Source organism: Hypanus sabinus, chromosome 9 (genome assembly GCF_030144855.1).
Source record: "Hypanus sabinus isolate sHypSab1 chromosome 9, sHypSab1.hap1, whole genome shotgun sequence".
NCBI classification, from domain to species: domain Eukaryota; kingdom Metazoa; phylum Chordata; class Chondrichthyes; order Myliobatiformes; family Dasyatidae; genus Hypanus; species Hypanus sabinus.
The window spans coordinates 26,520,816-26,540,900 of record NC_082714.1 but is presented as its reverse complement, the minus strand read 5'-3'; the positions used below and the strand labels follow the sequence as shown (position 1 = coordinate 26,540,900).

General features: G+C 41.1%; 1 protein-coding gene across 5 annotated transcripts in view; it reads left to right on the top strand.

Moving 5' to 3' along the window:
- The window catches only part of pdxdc1 (pyridoxal-dependent decarboxylase domain containing 1), an 88,882-nt gene that overhangs the window by 17,460 nt on the left and 51,337 nt on the right, over positions 1 to 20,085 (top strand). Inside the window, exons 1-2 of one of the 5 annotated variants that reach the window (XM_059979356.1) lie at positions 7,897 to 8,106; positions 19,157 to 19,214. The exons of 2 other annotated variants lie outside the window; for them this stretch is intronic. Coding sequence is in view for 1 of the 3 variants with exons in the window: in XM_059979355.1 (XP_059835338.1) it covers positions 8,086 to 8,106 (21 nt within the window). In the remaining 2 variants the exon portion in view is untranslated. Of the gene's footprint in view, positions 1 to 7,896; positions 8,107 to 13,495; positions 13,553 to 19,156; positions 19,215 to 20,085 lie in introns of those variants that run through there. 2 more of the 5 variants (XM_059979357.1, XM_059979355.1) reach the window with 2 other exon arrangements.

Genomic DNA, 20,085 nt, shown 5'->3' with positions numbered 1-20,085 from the left:
GAATACAAAGTGATTGTTACTCAGGATCCGACGCAGCATTAAAAAACACAATGCCACAAGGAACACAATGAAACAAACAGAAGACACCATATAGCTATAAATATAAAAGCAGTCCTATAAAACACAGTGTACAAGTAACTGAGTGAGACCATATACATGTAAGAATAACTTACATACATAGACTGATTTGTATATATAAAGTGATGCTAGGTGCAGGGCTATTTCCAATAGCCATTTTTGTAAAAGGATATTTGTAAAAGCTCATTTGTAAATTTACAGATGACTCCAACTTGTAACATCATTGATAGCATTTAGATCAGTGGTTCCCAAACCTTTCTGGGGTACTACCCCCTTGGCTTCCAAACCGCATCCCCAGCACCCCCCTCTCTTTCCAGACATTACATAAAAACAATAAAGAATTTTGATTTATGATGCACAGTGAAATAAAATAGAATCTTACTATCTTTCACCCAGCTTCTTTCAAAGCAACAAAAAAGACTGCAATTGACTGAACATAGGGATCTAAGACTCCTTCTGGGTGACATTCAGCCTGATGTTGAGAAACTGATATCATCGCACCAAGCCCATCCATCTCATTGAAAGGTGACAAAGCTATCAAGTGTGTGTTGCCTGAAGTAGTGAATAATTGGACTAATGTACACTCTAAAACTGTTGATGAAAATGGTAAAAACTGGTTTAAGCAACACACACAAAATGCTGGTGGAATACAGCAGGCCAGGCAGCTTCTATAGGAAGAAGCACTGTCGAAGTTTCGGGCCGAGACCCTTTGTCAGGAATAACTGAAAGGAAAGATAGTAAGAGATTTGAAAGTAGGAGGGGGAGGGGGGAAAGGAGAAATGAATAGAGACTAGCGAAGGGGGTGGGTTTAGTTTTGACCAGTATTAACCATTAAACCAGTATGAACCGGTTTTAACCAGTTTGAACCAGTATGAACCAGTTTTAACCAGTTTAAACCAGTATACACCAGTTTTAACCGGTTTTGACATTTTAACCAGTTTAATCCGGTTTTAACCGGTTCTGGCAGGTTTTAACCAGTTTTGACCGGTTTTAACCAGTTTAAACCTGTATAAACCAGATTAATCTGGTTTAAACCAGTATATTCAGGTTTTAACCTGTTTTAACCAGTTTTGACCGGTTTTAACCAGTTTAAATCAGTATGAACCGGTTTTTCTAGTCCCCTTGAAAATAACAAATTTTGAGCCATGCTTTCATCTTTTATGAAGCAAATATAACCAAGAAGCAAAGATTAATTGACTCATCCAACTGAAGAGCAAATTCTGTTACCCTAGATATGATGCACAATGTGTCTTCCACATGTTGAAAAGCGGCCTGGTCGAGGGAAGTGCCTGGTGTGAAAAGTGCCAGTCTTTGGTTCGAGAGATTTTGGCAGTTGATTAGCAATGAAGATTTGAATAGCTCAGACTCAGCAGAAAACAGCTGATTGGGCAATTGAGGTCAGGTGACCTTGCAGCTTGCAAAGCTCAAGCAAATAAAATGAGGGAGAGCTCCAGTGGAGCAGCCTGTTGGGAAAAATGACAGTCTTTGGTGAGGAGATGACACCAGGCACAATTGGAGAGGGTGAAGACATGACTGCTAAGCTGATTCAGTGTGCTATGTGCATGCTGTGGAAGGACAGGGACACTGGTGGTTGCAACAAGAAGGCAGATTACTATCTAAATGGAGTCAAGTTAGGAAAAGGGGAAGTACAATGAGATCTAGCTGTTCTTGTACATCAGTCAATGAAAGCAGGTAGTGAAGAAAGTACAGTGAAAGTACAGCAGGCAGTGAAGAAAGCTAATGGCATGCTGGCCTTTATAACAAGAGGAATTGAATATGGGAGTAAAGAGGTCCTTCAGCTGTACAGGGCCCTGGTGAGACCCCACCTGGAGTATTGTGTGCAGTTTTGGTCTCCAAATTTGAGGGAGAACATTCTTGCTATTGAGGGAGTGCAGTGTAGGTTCACAAGGTTAATTCCTGGAATGGTGGGACTGTCATATGTTGAAAGATTAGAGCAACTGAGCTTGTATACACTGGAATTTAGAAGGATGAGAGAGGATCTGATTGAAACATAAGATTATTAAGGGATTGGACACACTGGAGGCAGGAAGCATGTTCCTGCTGATTGGTAAGTCCAGAACTAGAGGCCATAGTTTAAGAATTATTTAGTAGGCCATTTAGAACAAAGATGCAGAAAACTTTTTCACCCAGAGAGTGGTGGATATGTGGAATGCTCTGCCCCAGAAGGCAGTGGAGGCCAAGTCTCTGGATGCATTCAGGAGAGTTAGATAGAGCTCTTATAGATAGTGGTGGTCAAGGGATATAGGGAGAGGGCAGGAACGGGGTACTGATTGTGTATGATCAGCCATGTTCACAGTGAATGGTGGTGCTGGCTAGAAGGGCCAAATGGTCTACTCCTGCACCTACTGTCTATTGTCTATTCTCAGGCATTTCATCTACTTGTCTATGAATGGAGTTGTCGCCAAGCAGAATCACTTTAATTTGGTCTGGTGACCATCCAACACCATACTCAGAACCCACCTAATGCTGGCAGAATCAGTTCTAATACAATTACATGGGAAAACTCCAGCAAGTTTCTACCATTGTACCATGGAGAGCATTCTAACTGCTTGCATCACCATCTAACATGGAGGCACCATTCCAGAGGATCAGAAAAAGCTGCGGAAACTTGTCAACTCGGCCACCTCCTTCAGCGGCATTACCCTCCCCGGCATCAAGGACACCTTCAAAAGGCAGTGCCTGAAGAAGGTGGCATCGATTATTAAGGACCCCAACACCCAGGACATGCCCTCTTCTCGTTGCTACCATCAGGGAGGAAGGTCGGGGGCCTGAAGACACACTGAAGCTTTCAGAAACAGATTTATGAATGAGCAGTGAACCCACTACCTCAATTTTAAAAATTGTTTTGTACTAACTTAATTATATATATATCTTCTAGTATTTATAGATTTTAAAAAGAATTATTATCTATTGCAATGTATCGCTGCCGCAAAACAACAAATTCATGTCATATGCCAGTGATATTAAATCTGATTCTGTGATACTATCAGTGTTGCACCACCCACAACAGTCAGGGCTTCTTTGAATGTTGCCAGAACATTTGCACTGACAGAACTCCGAAGGATAAGAGAGGAACTGGGAACATCTAAGTTGTATTCACATAGATATGGAACTGTTTGGCTACAAAGGCATCAAAAACACAAGACAGTGCAGATGCTAGAATCTGGAGCAAAAACTGAGCCACCGGGGGAGCTCAGAGTTCAGGCAGTATCTGTGGAGGGAAACCGACAATTGACATTTTGGATCAAGGCCCTTCATTCTGCTGCTTGAACTCCAGAATTCCTCCAAAGTTCAAAGTAAATTTATTATCAAAGTACCTGTCACTATATAAAATCCTGAGATATATTTTCTTGGGGGCACACACAATAAATTCAAGAAGCACAATAGAATCAATGAAACACTGCATCCAACAGGATATATAAGCAACCAATGTGCAAAATACAACAAACTATGCAAATATAAGACAGAGACAGTAAATAAATAAGCAATAAATATCAAGAACATGAGATGAAAGTGAGTCCATAAATTGTGGGAATGGTTCAGTGATGGAGCAAGTGAAGTTGAGTGAGATTATCCCTTCTAGTTTAAGAGCCTGATGGCTGAGGGGTAATAACTGTCCCTGAACCTGGTAGTGTGGGTTCTGAGCATCCTGTAGTTTCTTCCTGACAGCAGAGATGAGAAGAGAGCATGGCCTGGGTGGTGGGGGTCCTTGATGATGCATGGAGTTTTCCTTCAACAGTGCTCTGTGCAGATGTGTTCAATGGTGGGGAAGGCCTTATCAGTGATGGACTAGACTGAACCCACTACTTTTTGTAGGATTTTCTGTTCAAGGGCATTGGTGTTTCCATACCAGGCCATGATGCAACCAGTCAATATACTCTCCGCCACACATCTATAGAAGCTCGTCAATGTTTTCGATGCCATGAGTTTAGATGTCAACGTTTTGTATGTACAATGAAAGGAGGAAATAAAGTAAGGCATATCGTGTGTAACAGTGAATCATCAACTCAAATTTCCTTCAGAGCCACTGTTTAAAATTGAACACTATAACATGATAGCCTAGTGCTGATGTCAGAGAAGTTTCATGACACACTTAGTTCAGCTAAATCTGGAAGGGAAGGTGAAGGAGGCTGTTGAAACAACCAAATATCCCATCTCATACTTGTTGGTTCAAATTACATAAGGTATGTTTGCTGATGCTGCTTGATAGATCAGAGTTGAGAAAATGGGATGATGGAAAAATAAAACTATTAGAATTTGTGTTAAGTGTAGGTCAGTGATTCAGAAAGTTTCATATAAGCAGTTTGATCTCAGTGCAGGATATCCATGGAACTAGTGAGGAAGATTCAAAATTAGATATATCCTTAAAGTGGGTGCTGCTATTATTGAATAGTTAATACAGAACATGACTGAATAGAATTGGGAAATGACTCAACAAGACTTCAAAAATTACAGAGTCTCCTACTGAATAATATCCGCAGAGTCTCCAGGATCAACACCATATTGTTATGATTATTAAGAGAATACAAAAAAAATTGTCATGTAAACCAGTTTTGGATATGTAGATAGGTGAAACCTTTCACAATGTCTTCTCACATTTTTTAGACCTTAAGACACAGGAGCAGAATTAGGCCATTCAGCCCATTCAATCTGTTCTTCCATTCCATCATGGCTGATGCCAGATTCCACTCAACCCCATACACCTGCCTTCTCACCATATCCTGACTTTATTTTGTGCAGTAAGGTCCTTGATTAAGCTAACTGAATACAATATTCATTTTAGAATTCTGCGTGCTTGTTGAGTCATATGCAGTGGAAATAGGCTTTTTGGCTTTAATGGCCCACACTGACCATAGAATCCTCTTTGCTAGTCCCTTTGATTGGGAAACTGCTTCACTGAGCACCTGCACTCCGTCTGCCAGAAACAGTGGGATCTCCCAGTGGCCACCATTTCAATTCTTCTTCTCATTCCTATTCTGACATGTCCATCCATGGCCTCCTCTACTGTCACGATGAGGCAACTGTCAGGTTGCAGGAGCAGCACCTTATATTCCGTCTGGGTAGCCTCCAACCTGATGGCATGAACATAGATTTCTCGAACTTCCAGTAATTGCCCTACCTTCACCATTCCCCCGTAACTAATTCCCTCTCTCAACGTATCTCCTTACCATCATCTCCCTCTGCGCTCCTCCCCCTTCCTTTTTTATCATCTCTTATTAGTTTCCCCCTTCTGAAGCCGTTTATCTGTTTCACCAGTCAATTTCCCAAATGTTTACCAAATCCCTCCCCTTCTCCTGGTCTCACCAATCACCTACAATGCTGTACCTCTTCCTTCCCTCCCCCCCCCCTTCCTGCTCTGACCTCATCTTTTTTTCTCCAGTCCAGATGAAAGGTCTCAGCCCAAAACAGCGACTGTTTACTCTTTTCCATAGATGCTGTCTGACCTGCTGAGTTCCTCCAGCATTTCACGTGTGTTGTTATTCCCAGTTGCCCGCATTCTGCCCTGAACTCTCCAAGCCCTTTGTCTCCATGTATTTATCCAAATGCCTCTTAAATGTTGTAATTATTCTCACTTTGACCACATCCTCTGGCAATTTATTCCAGGTACACATTACCCTCAGTGTTAAGAAATTACCCCTCAGGTCTCTTACAAATCTCTCCCCTTTTACCTTGTATCTGAACCATCGAGATTTGAATTCCACAGCACCAGGGGAAAGACTATGATTGTCTACCTTATCCATAGCAGTAATGATCTTGTAAACTTCTATGAGGTTACCCCTCATTCTCTTACTTTACAAGGAATGTAGAACCTATGTGGCCAAGCTCTCTGTTTAATTCAGGCCCTTTACTCCAGGAAGCACCTTTGTAAGTCTGTTCTGCACCATCTCCAGCTTGATGATGCTCTTCCTGCGCCAGGGTGACCAAAACTGTACACAATAAATGTTCATGTATAAGGAATACAGGCAAATATAATTATTAACTATATAAAGCTTTCTATTAAACAGCCATTGCAAACACTAATCTTGTCCATAAAATGCTGAAGTTAATCTCTTGCATTCTGGCCCAACCTAACTTTCTGTACTTTAGCCTGCAATAACGATATAACAATGCTTTAACTGTATTACAGTGAGTGTTGTTAATGTTTAATGAATGCTAACATCATTAATATACATCCTGAAATAAGACCAGGGCTGTTTACTTATCCATATTACTATTGAAGCCTTTGATAAGTATGCAAACTTTATACCTGAACAATGGATAAAACATATCAACTAAATATTAAAAAGTAAAATACTCAACAGGTCAAGTGGCAGGAGAAAAACTGACTTAATTCTAAATTGAAAGATACTGTACATACTTTATTGATTCCAAAGGAAATTACAGTGTCACAGTAGCATGACAATTGCACAGATATACAAATATATAAATTTTAGAAGAGAAACAAGAAAGAATAAAAAAAGGTTACTTAAACAGTCCAACAGGAGGTGGTAATCTCTTTCCCAGTTATAGGTTGACTCATAGAGCCTAATGGTTGAGGTTAAGAATGACTTCATATAGTCTATTACAAAAAGTGCTCCTCTGTTCAGCCAAGGTGACATGCAGAGGTTGAGAAACATTGTCCAGAATTGCCAACATTTTCTGAAGGGAACTTTGTTCTACCACAGCCTCCAGTGTGTCCAGTTTGACTCCTATAACAGAGGCAGCCTTTCTAATCAGTTTATTGATCCTGTTGGCATCTCCCATGTAGATGTCATTGCTGCAGCACACCATGGCATAGAAGATTTTACTGGCAACAACAGACTGGCAGAACACGTGAGGGAGAGGCCTGCATGCTCCAAAGGACCTCAGTCTCCTCCAGAAGTAAAGGGGACTCTGGCTCTTCTTGGACACAGCCTCTGTGTTGGTGACAACAGACTGGTAGAACATGGAAACTTTCAACAGTCAGGGAGCATTAATGGAAGAGGAAATAGTTTGAGCTTTAGGTCAAAGACACTTAAGCATATTTCTCTTTCCATTGAGTTTCCATCAATTTCTGTTTTTATTTCAGATTTCTGGCATCCATACCTATTCACCTGCTGGGATTTTGATACATTCCAGTAAGGGCAACCCTTCCTTTTTAGAGGTCTAGCATTTAATGGTACAACAAAAGCAATTATGGGTTAGCAGAGCGTGGTATGGCAGCGATGGCCTTTCAGATCTGGTGTTATTTTTGAGACACAATTTTTAATTAGGTCACATGGATGACAGTGCGACTATCGACCATCGCCAGATACTGCTACAATACAGAGATCGATTATTTATTGTAATGCCTGCAACTGTTTTGTGCACTTTATGCAGTCCTCGGTAGGTCTGCAGTCTAGTGTAGATTGTTTTTCGGTTTTTACGTAGTTCAGTGTGGTTTTTTTTGTACTGTTTCATGTAGCACCACGGTCCTAAAAAATGTCATTTGGTTTTTACTGTGTACTGTACCAGCAGTTACAATATAAAAAAAGTGACTTGGCTCGAAAGGCAAGCGGCAGGAGGAAACTTGCTCAAGGCGAGGGTTGCGGGGAGGACGGGGTGATTGACGGGCGCGCGCCCCGCCCCCCGGGGAGGACGGGGTGATTGACGGGTGCGCGCCCCGCCCCCCGGGGAGGACGGGGTGATTGACGGGTGCGCGCCCCGCCCCCCGGGGAGGACGGGGTGATTGACGGGTGCGCGCCCCGCCCCCCGGGGAGGACGGGGTGATTGACGGGTGCGCGCCCCGCCCCCCGGGAGGACGGGGTGATTGACGGGTGCGCGCGCCGCTCCGCCCCGCCCCGCCCCCCGGGAGGACGGCGCCTGGTAACGTCAGCTGCCAGCGTGGAGACGGAGCCGATGGCCGAGACCGGCGCTGGCTTCTGGCCGTGCGAGTAGCGGCGAGCGCTTGGCCAGCCCGAGACAATCCGTCCGCTGGTATTTAAAAGAAGTCTCTCCGCCCGACAGGGGGAAAAAAAAGCAATCACCATGGACCGTTCCTTGGAGAAGGTACGGAGGGTTTGAGGTGGGAGGGAGGCTTTGCGGAGATAAACAGGGATGAAGGGCCCCGGTGTCAGTGGTTCAGGGCCAGAGGGCGGACGCCCCCATTAGTGCATCGGCTCTTGGGATTACACTCTGCTTCACCTTGGTTCTTTGTAAAAGATTAAATAGCAGCCTGCGCTTTGGGGTGCCGTTTAATTATCCACACCTTTATTTCCGGGTGGCGAACTCTAGGGCCTAGGAGGGGTTCGGCGAGATTTAATGGTTAAAGAAACTTCCTGGATAAGTTCTTCGCATCTCAGTTGTCCAACGTCAGAAACTTTCTGGATTTCTGGAATAAAACTACAAACGCTGCAGAGATCGAATAAAAAAAAACTTACCTTAAAAACTTACTATGTTGTAGACATAGTGTTTTGGTCAAAACGTCAAATTGGATAAGTCGCCGGGACTGGATGAGATGCACCCCAGGCTACTGTGGGAGACGAGAGAGGAGATTGCTGAGCCTCTGACGATGATCTTGCATCATCAATGGGACAGGCAGAGGTTCCGGAGAATTGGAGGGTTGCGGATGTTGTTCCTTTATTCAAGAAAGGGATGGCGGGACTGTCATATGTTGAAAGATTGGTAGCACTGGGCTTGTATACACTGGAATTTAGAAGGATGAGATGGGATCTGATTGAAACATACAAGATTATTAAGGGATTGGACACGCTAGAGGCAGGAAACATGTTCCTGATGTTGGGGGAGTCCAGAACCAGAGGCCACAGTTTAAGAATAAGGGGTAGTCCATTTAGAACGGAGTTCAGGAAACACTTTTTCACCCAGAGAGTTGTGGATCTATGGAATGCTGTGCCTCAGAAGGCAGTGGAGGCCAATTCTCTGGAAGCATTCAAGAAAGAGTTAGACAGATCTCTTAAAGATAGTGGAGTCAAGGGATGTGGGGAGAAGGCAGGGACAGGGTACTGATTGTGGATGATCAGCCATGATCACATTGAATGGTGGTGCTGGCTCAGGGCCGAGTGGCCTACTCCTGCACTTATTATCTATTGTCTATTAAAGAGATAGCCCAGGAAATTATAGACCTGTGAGTGTTACCTCAGTGTTTGGTAAATTGATGGAGAAAATCCTGAGAGGCAGGATTTATGAACATTTGGAGCGGTATAATATGATTAGGAATAGTCAGCATGGCTTTGTCAAGGGCAGGTCCTGGCTTACAAGCCTGATTGATTTTTTTGAGAATGTGACTAAACACATTGATGAAGGAAGAGTAGTAGATGTAGTGTATATGGATTTCGGCAAGGCATTTGATAAGGTACCCCAAGTAAGGCTTATTGAGAAAGTAAGGCGGCATGGGATCCAAGGGGCATTGCTTTGTGGATCTAGAACTGGCTTGCCCACAGAAGGCAAAGAGTGGTTGTTAGATGGGCCATATTCTGCACAGAGGTCAGTCACCAGTGGAGTTCCTTAGGGATCTGTTCTGGGACCCTTGCTCTTTGTGATTTTTATAAATGACCTGGATGAGGGAGTGGAGGGATGGGTTATTAAGTTTGCTGATGACACAAAGGTTGGGGGTGTTGTGGATAGTGTGGAGAGCTGTCAGAGGTTACAGAGGGACATTGATAGAAGACAAAACCGGGCTGAGAAGTGGCAGATGGAATTCAAACCAGATAAGTGTGAAGTGGTTCATTTTGGTAAGTCAAATATGATGGCAGAATATAGTATTAATGATAAGATTCTTGGCAGTGTGGAGGATCAGAGGGATCTTGGAGTCCAAGTCCATAGGATGTTCAAAGCAGCTGTGCAGGTTGACTCTGTGGTTAAGAAGGCGTACAGTGTATTGGCCTTCATCAATCGTGGAATTGGATTTAGGAGCCGTGAGGTAATGTTGCAGCTATATAGGACCCTGGTCAGACCCCACTTAGAGTACTGTGTTCAGTTCTGGTCACCTCACTACAGGAAAGATGTGGAAGCCATAGAAAGGGTGCAGAGGAGATTTACAAGGATGTTGCCTGAATTGTGGAGCATGCCTTATGAGAATAGGTTGAGTGAACTTGGCCTTTTCTCCTTGGAGTGACAGAGGATAAGAGGCATTGATCATGTGGATTGTTGGAGACTTTTTCCCAGGGCTGAAATTGTTGCCACAAGAGGACACAGGTTTAAGATGCTGGGGAGTAGGTACAGAGGAGATGTCAGGGGTATGTTTTTTCCTCAGAGTGGTGAGTGTGTGGAATGGGCTGTCGGCAACGGTGGTGGAGGCGGATACGATAGGGTCTTTTAAGAAACTTTTGGATAGGTACATGGAGCTTACAAAAATAGAGGGCTATAGGTAAGCCTAGCAATTTCTAAGGTAGGGACATGTTCGGCACAACTTTGTGGGCCATAGGGTCTGTATTGTGCTGTAGGTTTTCTATGTTTCTAAAACTGAGCATGTTTTATAATTAACCCCTATGCACATATACTGAGTTGTGTAAAGGCAGTATTAAGATAAGTGAATGGTAAACTTCCAAGGGATATTCTGTACTTTTACTATAATTACGAACTGTTGAACTACAAAGTGTGGCACATTGAAATAATTTGGTTTTGCTCTGTTTGAAATGGAGAAACACTATTACTGTTTTGGTGTGACTGATATAGACATTAGATTGTGTAGGACGCTACATCACTTTTACTCGAGTTGAATGGAATACATTCATTATCAGAGTAGGAGGCTCCTACTATGTGGTATGCTAAGCATCTATGAATAGTAGACCTTGTAATTTTAAAAAAAAGATAAGTTCTGGATTGGACTGGTGAGAAATACTGTTTGGAGTTTTGTATTGGTGACTGGGTATTCATTCAGTAATTAGTTAGAGAATTAGTTCAGGATTGTCTGTAAGCAGAATTTAATTTAGGAATGAAAACATTTACATAATTATAAGTGTTAACTTTTTGAAATTTTTTAAGCATGCATAGAATTGGAACACCTTATTGCATTAAATCATATTTATGTAATTTTGTTGTATCTGATGGATAGTAGTGAAAACAGATCAAGAGAGCTTGTTACATTTGGTTTATACTCTTCAGGTTATTAAACCTCCAATGTGTGAGATGACTTTCTGAGCAGCAGGGTTATAGTAGTGGTGGGCAGCAGGGTGCGGAGAGAGTGGTAATTGGGAGAGTGGTGCTCTTGAACTGCTTATTTTAATGAATCTCATAGAAGTTTGGTACATGTTTCAGTAGTTTATATAACTTCAAGATTCAAAGTACATTTATTATCAAAGTATGCATGCAGTATACACTCCTGAGATTCATCTTCCCACAGACAGCCAAGAAACAAGGAAAACCATGGAACCTGTTCAAAGAAAAGCATCAAACCCCCAACGCGCAAAAAAAACTAATAGTGCAAATGGCAAAAAAAAAGAGTGAAAAGCAGCACAGAATATAAAACACTGACCCACAAAGTCATCGAAAGAGTCCAGACATATTCAGTACAGCTCAGTTCAATCTAGCACTGTGTTGTTCGTTCTTTGTAGTCCACCTTGATCAAAATTGAATAAAATAGCAACGAGAAAGGAACAACCAGAAACACATCACAACTTGAACCATGGAGTCCAAACCACTTACCTCGTTGAATAAACCTTGCCCAAGACCTGAGCATCGCGCAAGAGGGAGAGAGAAACCGTTTGTATGCAGGCACTTTCCTCCAGGAGCAGTGGGCAAAAAGGAGAGAGAAACTGTCATACGCAGATACTTTATATGTCCACGACCTATCTGATTTTGCATGCTCAGTTGATAAAAGAAATAATTATTTGGGTTATTTTCTGTCCGCAAAGCTAATTAGTAAATTCAACCATGTTATTGCTTATCTTGTGTGGTGAACACATTTAAGGAGTACAAATCTTTTTGGAGAGAAATGAATTTTTTAAGATATTAAGAAGAGAACATCTAGAAAAGAATCTTGACAAAAAAATTCAAATTATAACAAACAAAGTGTTGTAGATATCAACAGATAAGGCTGGAACTACAGAGGGAGAAATGGAATTAAAGTTTCAGGATGATGACTTTTCATTACCTGGGAAAAATTAGAAAGTAAGTCTTTTTAGCTGCCCTTTATCTTATCGCTGATGTGTGTCATGAAATTTGTGGTTTTTTGACAGCAGTATATTGCAATACATAATTTGAAAAGCCTATGAATTATAATAAGTATATATATTAAATAAGTAGTGTAAAAAGAGGGAAAAAATAGTGAGGTGTTCATGGGTTCATTGTCCATTCAGTGATCTGATGGAGGGGAAAAAGCTGTTCCTGAAAAATTGAGTATGTGTCTTTAAGCTCCTGTACTTCCTCCCTGATGGTAGTAATGAGAAGAGGGCATGTCCTGGGTGATGGAGGTCAACAATGGATGCCACCTTCTTGAGGCATCACCTTTTGAAGGTGTCCTCGATGCTGGGGAGACTAGTGCCCCTGATGGAGCTGGATGACTTTATAATTTTCTGCAGCTTTTTCCAATCCTGTGGAGTGGCCGCTCCATATTAGACAGTGATGCAACCAGTTAGGATGCTCTCCACGGTACATCTGTAGAAATCTGCAAGTGTCTTTGGTGACATATCAAATCTCCTCAAACTCCTAATGAAATATAGCTGCTGTCATGTGTGTATTGCATCAGTATGTTGGGTTCAGGATAGATCTTCAGAGATGTTGACTCTCAAGAACTTGAAACTGCTCATCTGTTACACTGCTGAACTGGTGTTTGTTCCCTCAACTCCCCTTCCTGCACTCCACAGTCAATTCCTTGGTCTTACTGAAGAGTGCAAGATTGTTGTTGTGACACCACTCAACCAGCTGATCTATCTCACTCCTGAACACCACCTTATCACCATCTGAAGTTTTGCCAACAATGGTTGTATCGTAAGCAACTTTATAGAAGGTATTCCAACTGTGCCTTGCCACACAGTTGTGGATGTAGAGAGTAGAGCAGTGGGTTGAACACACATTCCAGAGGTGTTCCAGTGTTGATTAACAGCAAGGAAGAGATGTTATTTCCAATCTACACAGACTCTGGTCTCCACAGGAGAGAGAACAAAGGTAATGTCTGTGATATGCTGGATCTGCCTGGAAAATGTTTCGAATGTAGGGGGGTGTTTTGTGGAAACAGTGGAAGAGACGTTGGAATTGATGTACAGGGCACTGGTTGCTGGAAATCTACAATAATTGTTAATGTTTGAGGTATCTTAGCAGATCAGAGTATTTGTAGAGGGGAAAAGAGAGTTGTCAGTTTCAGTTCTTAGACCTGCTGACAAATGCAGTGTTGTTTGGTGAAGCACCCTCTAACTCAGACCCTGACTTCTAGTTCCTTGATGCCTCCTCCTACTTTGACCATTATTTCCCATACAATCACTGACTTTGTTTCCCTCCACAGCCTCCATAGTTCCCAAACCATCGAGAGTAGCCCTCTGCTCCTTCTCAAGATTCACAAGTAAGTAGGGCCATTCCAGCAGAACTAGTTCTGCCTGTTCTTTCTTATTTCTTCCTACCTTCACTCTGTCCTTTATCACCTTGCTTAGACTCTAGGATATGCAGAAGAGCCTTCATTTCAGTCCTACTTGGATCCCTTTCTTTACCTCTTTTACTGATACATTGATGACTGAACTTTGAATAGTTTTCAGAGTATGTTCCCATGAACAAGAGCACTAATTTGGTCAGCACTAATGAGGGCCATTATTGAATTGGTATCACTGACCTCACTGTTTTACACTGTTGAACTAAGTGTGAACCCTTGCCATGCTGGGAAACTGAGGACCAGGAATCCATTATGAATCCTTGCCAGGCTGCTGTTGTGTCTGGAACCTGACATAACTCCTTGCACTTTGCTGGCATTCACGGATCAGTGAATTACCAATAGCTCAGTGTGGAGAAGAGTGGGTGGGGTGAACAGAGCAGTGATTCGTAGTTTAGTGCTGCACCATGATGGGCCATTACTGGTGACTGGTAACTCTTGCAACATGTGTTTGGAGATCCCATAGGAACCAAGCACCAACATCAACAGATAAGAATCAGGATCAGGTCTATTTTCACTGACAAATGTTGTGAAATTTGTTTTGTAGTAGCTGTACATATAAATAACACTAAAATATTTATTTAAAAAAATAAGTTGAGCAAAAAGAGAGCAAAATTCTAGTGCAGTGTTCATGGATTTATTGATCATTCATAAATTTGAGACGGAGAGGAAGAAGCTGTTCCTAAAACATTGAGTGTTGAGTGACTAGTTACCAATAATGATCCTCGGTCACTATGTCAATTATGGTGCAGCTCTGAGCACCACATCTCAGCACTGAATGGCTGCAATATTTGTACACCAGCTTCCCTATTCCCTTCCACTCCACCACAGTTAACAAGCTGTCTGTTTCTTTTTCTGCATTTCTGCCCTTAACTTCCTTTCCTCCCACCAGAGTAAGAATAGAGTTCCTCCTCTCCTTCCTTTTGATCTTTGAGTAGGAATCAAAGTCAAGTTTATTGTAACTTAGACAAGTTCAGGTGCAATTAAAACTTGCAGCAGCATCACAGGTGCATAATATTAGGTACACAACATTCACAAGAAAAATTAATGATTATTTTGCAAGAAAGAATAGTTAGAATACAAAATCCATTGTTGTGCAAAGTGGTCATAGTATTGCTGTAGTATTAGAATTGTGTAGGTTGGTTCAAGGACTGACCGCTCTTCAGTTAAATGATCGCCCTGTATTACTTACGCCAAATTTAATATGATACCACCATCAGACATCCCCTTTTCTTCCCTTCCCCCTCTACTTTCAGCACTTCAGAGAGTTTGTTCCCTCTGAGATTCCTTGATTTACTCTTTTATCTGCACTAGCAATCAATCTTGTTGTGTCACTTTCCTCCCATGCAATTATAGGTCTGCAAAGCCTACTCTGCATTCTCTTTCCATAGAAAATGCCTGACCTATTGGCTTTTTCAAGCAACAGCACTTGTATTTCACTGGTCCAATGCCATTTTTTTCTTCTCCCATTCCTCTTCTAATTCATCTACCCCACCCCACCCCCACAGATCTGCTGCAGTTAACAAGCTTTCACACTTCCTTGCTGTCTTCACCACTATTTGTATGCCTCTTATCTCTGCCCTATTGTAAGCATTGCGTGTCCCTCTGCCTTGCACCATTGCTGACAAGTAAAGATACAATTTTTCCCTGTTTTGAAGAACTTTACCTTTATTTCACCTTTATTGTCTGACTTCAGTATTTCCAGAACTTGTATTTAAGTTTCCAAGATCTACATGTTTGATTTGCTTTTCATTTAAGTTATTTATAGCTTGGCTAAATGTTAATTACACATCATAAATGCTAAAACATGGAATTTGTTGCTACAAAGCAGTAAAAGCCAAACTTGCTATTTTAACTATATACAGTCGGCCCTCCTTATCTGCGGGAGATTGATTCCGGGAGCCCCAGCAGATATCAAAAAATGCGGATGCTCAAGTTGGTGGACTTAAGGACCCACCACCCGCAGTATTTCTGTTCCAGAAAATGATCATGATTGAAAATAAAGTAGAAATAATAAAGCGATCGGAAAGAGGTGAAACACCAATGGTCATTGGAAAAGCGTTAGGCTACACTTGGTCAACGTTCGGAACAACTTTAAAGGATAAAGTGAGAATAATGGAGCACGTGAAGGCCCTGCCCCAATGAAAGCTACAATTATTACTAAACAATGCAGTGGTTTAATTATTGAAATACATACCTTTCTTAAGTGTTTTATAAGCATAGTAAGGTAAAATATATACTACATACTAAGACAAATGTTTAACTAACTGATGCTAAATAATGCCGGATGTACCTGTTCTGACTTAGAGAACTTCCATTTTTTTCGATTCCTGATCCGCGGTAACCTATGCACAACCTCCCGTATACTTTAAATCATCTCTAGATTACTTATAATACCTAATACAATGTAAATGCTATGTAAAATGGTTGTTATACTGTACTGTTTAGGGAATAATGACAAGAAAAAAGTCTGTACATGCTCAAACAACAAATGCTGGAGAGAGAACTTCCAGGTTTTCCCGATCCACGGTTGGTTGAATCTGCACGTGTGGAACCCACGGATAAGGAGGGCTGACTGTATAGATAAGCTGGCCTGATATTTGTGGTAATCTTTTTAACAATGAATTCAGTTTTCTCCACGGCAAGTTACCAAGCTGGATTTATTGTTTAGTAAATTTTGTGCCAAGCATCCTGCTTCCCTATCCAGAATCACACATTGGTTTTGTTACTTTTAATATTCTCTGAGGAACAAGAGATTAGAAGCAATGCTAACATTTCACAAACGTTCCAGGAACCAATCATTTTAAAAAAGAAATGCAGCTTGTATCCTTCTACAATGGTCACAGAATTTGAAGATTATTTTTCCTTGAAGTAGTGAAATGAAACTGTGAAGTTGGTAAGCTTTTGTGTCTTTGCAACATGTTGCATTTGAGTTAAGTTAGAGAAGTGGTATTCCCCCCCCCCCCCCCCCATCACCACTCAGCAGTTTTGAAGTTTATCAGGACTTTGTAAATATGGCTGCCATTATCCTATGTTTGTGATTGCTAACAATGATGAGATAGCCTTCAGAGAGGAGATGGAAGAGCTTGAGACCTGGTCCTAGGAAAATAACTTTCTCAATGTCAACAAGACAAAGGCCTTGGTTATCGACTTTGAGAACTTGCACCACTTACACCCCTCCTTACCTCGGTGGCACAGCTGTGGAATCTGCAAACCGTTTCAAATGTCTGGGAGTACATCTCAGCTAACCTCTCATTCTACACAATCAGGGAAGCTCACCAACACCTCTAATTTCTGAGGCTGAAGAGAATTGGACCATACACATCCATACTCATGTGCCCTATAGATACTCAATAGAAAGCATCTTAACTTGCTGCATCACTGCAGGGTATGGAAACTGTACTGTGGCAGACAGAAAGACTTTACGGTGGGTAGTCAAAACTGCCCAATGCATTATCGGCACTAGCCTATCTACCATCAAAGACATGTTTCCAAAAAGATACTAGAAAAGGGCCAATAGCATCATGAATGATACCACCAACCTTGCTCATTGATTGTTTGTCCCACTCACATCAGGAAAGAGGCTCCATAGCATCCACATCAGGACCACCAGTTTCAAAAACAGTTACTTTCCCCAACCAGTAAGGTTGATCAACACCTCCAGCCACTAACCCCCTCCCATCACTGCTACTTTATTATTCCCTGTCGGAGTTGTCCTAGGGTCATAAGCTGTCTTATGTACTTAAATTTATTGTGCTTTTTTATTATTGAGTTGTTTATCTTATTGTGTTATTTCTTTGGATACAGAGTAACAATTATTTCATTCTTCTTTATACTTGCGTGCTTTGTAGTTATGAAAGTGTTAATGGCTGAGGGCAAAATGAACTGAAGAATTATTTGGAATTTCATTATTGAATTTCTGACACTCTGACATGTGATTGTGTAAAAAGTTTTGAAACAATGAAGATGATTTACTGTTATAAATCAGAAGACATCACGTTGCAGAATGCTTATTCCTTTCTGTCTGCACTGATGTTGGCAGATTTTCTTTGTGGATGGGTACACGTAAGAGATGTTTTAAAATGTATTGAAAAAAGGTCATTACAAATTACACAATTGTTTTAATTTTGAGAAACTGGGTGCAGTATTTCAAGCTTTTATCTGCCTAAAATTAACAATCATGTAAATTTCTGAAGAGTTGGGTTGATTTTTATATTCATGTTTAATCAGCAGCTCTTTATAAAATGTTAAAACCTGTGAAACACACTGAATAAGTATACTTTCTACAACAATTTTCTTGTCTCTGATTGTGCAACCTTTAACACAATAAATTGGTGGGTGTACAGTACAATTATTTTAAATTAAATGTTTTTAAAAAGATAATTAAAATATTTTAAAAAATTGAATCTTTAGTTACTTTATGTGACATAACCGGTTCCCAGTGGATAAAAATGTCCAGTAGGTAATTGAGGAGTGCTGCCAGTGATTTACAAACCCCACTTCCAGAAAAGTTGGGATATTTTCCAAAATGCAATAAAAACAAAAATCTGTGATATGTTAATTCACATGAACCTTTATTTAACTGACAAAAGTACAAAGAAAAGATTCTCAATAGTTTTACTGACCAACTTAATTGTATTTTGTAAATATACACAAATTTAAAATCTGATGGCTGCAACACACTCAACAAAAGTTGGGTCAGAGGCATGTTTACCATTGTGTTACATTACCTTTCCTTTTAATATCACTTTTTAATCGTTTTGGAACTGAGGATACTAATTGGGAGCACTGGACACAGTAGATGAGCCCATCAGATTCCCGGGTGAAGCGTTGCCTCACCTGGAAGAACTGTTTGGGGCCCTGAATAGAGGTAAAGGAGGAAATGAATGAGCATATGTATCGTTTCTGTCACTTGCAGGAATATGTGCAGAAGGGAGATTAATAGAGATGGATGGATGGACAAGGGAATCACAGCAGGTGTGAACCCTGTGGAAAGTGAAGAGTGGGGAGGGGTGTGGAGGTGAAGATGTATTTGGTGGTAGGATCCCGTTAAAGATGCCAGAAGATGTAGAGATTGATATGTTGGATGCGGAAGCACATGGGATGCTAGGTGCGGACGAGGAACTCTATCCCTGCTAAGGTGGTGGGAAGATGGGGTGAGCGTGGGTGTCCAGGAAAGGGAGGGATGCAGGTGAGGACAGCCTCAGTTGTGGAGGAAGGGAAACCCCTTTCTTTGAAAAAGGAAGACATCTCTGATAACCTGGAAAGGAAAGTCTCATCTGAGGAACAGATGTAACAGAAAAGGGAATAGCATTTTTACAGGAGTCGGTAGGAGGAGGTAAAGACAACATAGCTGTAGCTGTGGGAATTGGAAGATTTATAAAAGATGTTGGAGTACAGTTTGTCTCTAGAGATGGAGACAGAGATCGAGAAAGGAGAAAGAGGTATCAGAAATGGGAATAACTATGAAGTAGTTATTACCACTTGCACCCTTTTCATTCCAAGCTGATTTCTGTTTTGCAGGGTCACAAGTGGTGTTATACTGTCTGATGTAACATTGGAATAGTGCGGCATTCTTGAGGTAGTCGCTCTAATTTCATTTCAATACCACATGGTGTTTAACGCCATTCATCTTTTTAAAAGTATTCTTTTTAAGATAAACACTTGGTAGTTGGAAGAAAGCTTTCTACTGGACAAAATGTTTAATATTTAAACTGCAGTATAAGTAATGAGCCATAGGATGCTGACCTGAATATGTCAAGCAAATGAGAAGTTAAATGGCAACCGTGTATTTAGTGAAATTTACTGTCATTCAAGTTACAGTATTTATTTTCATACTTATGAAGGACTGCTAATGGCTATTACAGGCTATTTGGCAGAAAATTGCAGTGTTTTAGGGAGTGGGGAAGCTGCAATGATACTGCATTAACATTCTATGTCATTTGGATTATTTAGCATGCCGGCACATCTCATCCAAGTGGATAAAAGGTTCCAAACTGAGTCATTGTAACCTAATGTGCTCAATACATCATTTATGTCTTCATGCTTTTGTCTCAAAGTATCTGATCACCACCATAAGTACTTTGACAAAACAATAAATAGGCACTTTTGAAGCACAATTCATTTTGCAAGCTTTAGGCTTTGAATTGTATTGGATTATTTTTTCTGACTACAGGAACACATTATGAAATATTTGTGAAATCCCATTCATATTTTAGTGTTAGCTTGCTGCAATATTCATGATTCTCTGCATAATGCAATTTTAAATCCATTTGATTTAAAGACTGAAGTGGCAGTGTCCAAATGTTAATTGTTTGTCTCAGCCTCCAGTTTTAGTTAGAATAGTTGACTAAACAATGGTCAGTTGTTTGACCATTGTCTATACAATGGTCATATAAGTTGGCATTTGCCATGTATTTCAATGTTCCACTATCTTATGCTTTACTATCAGG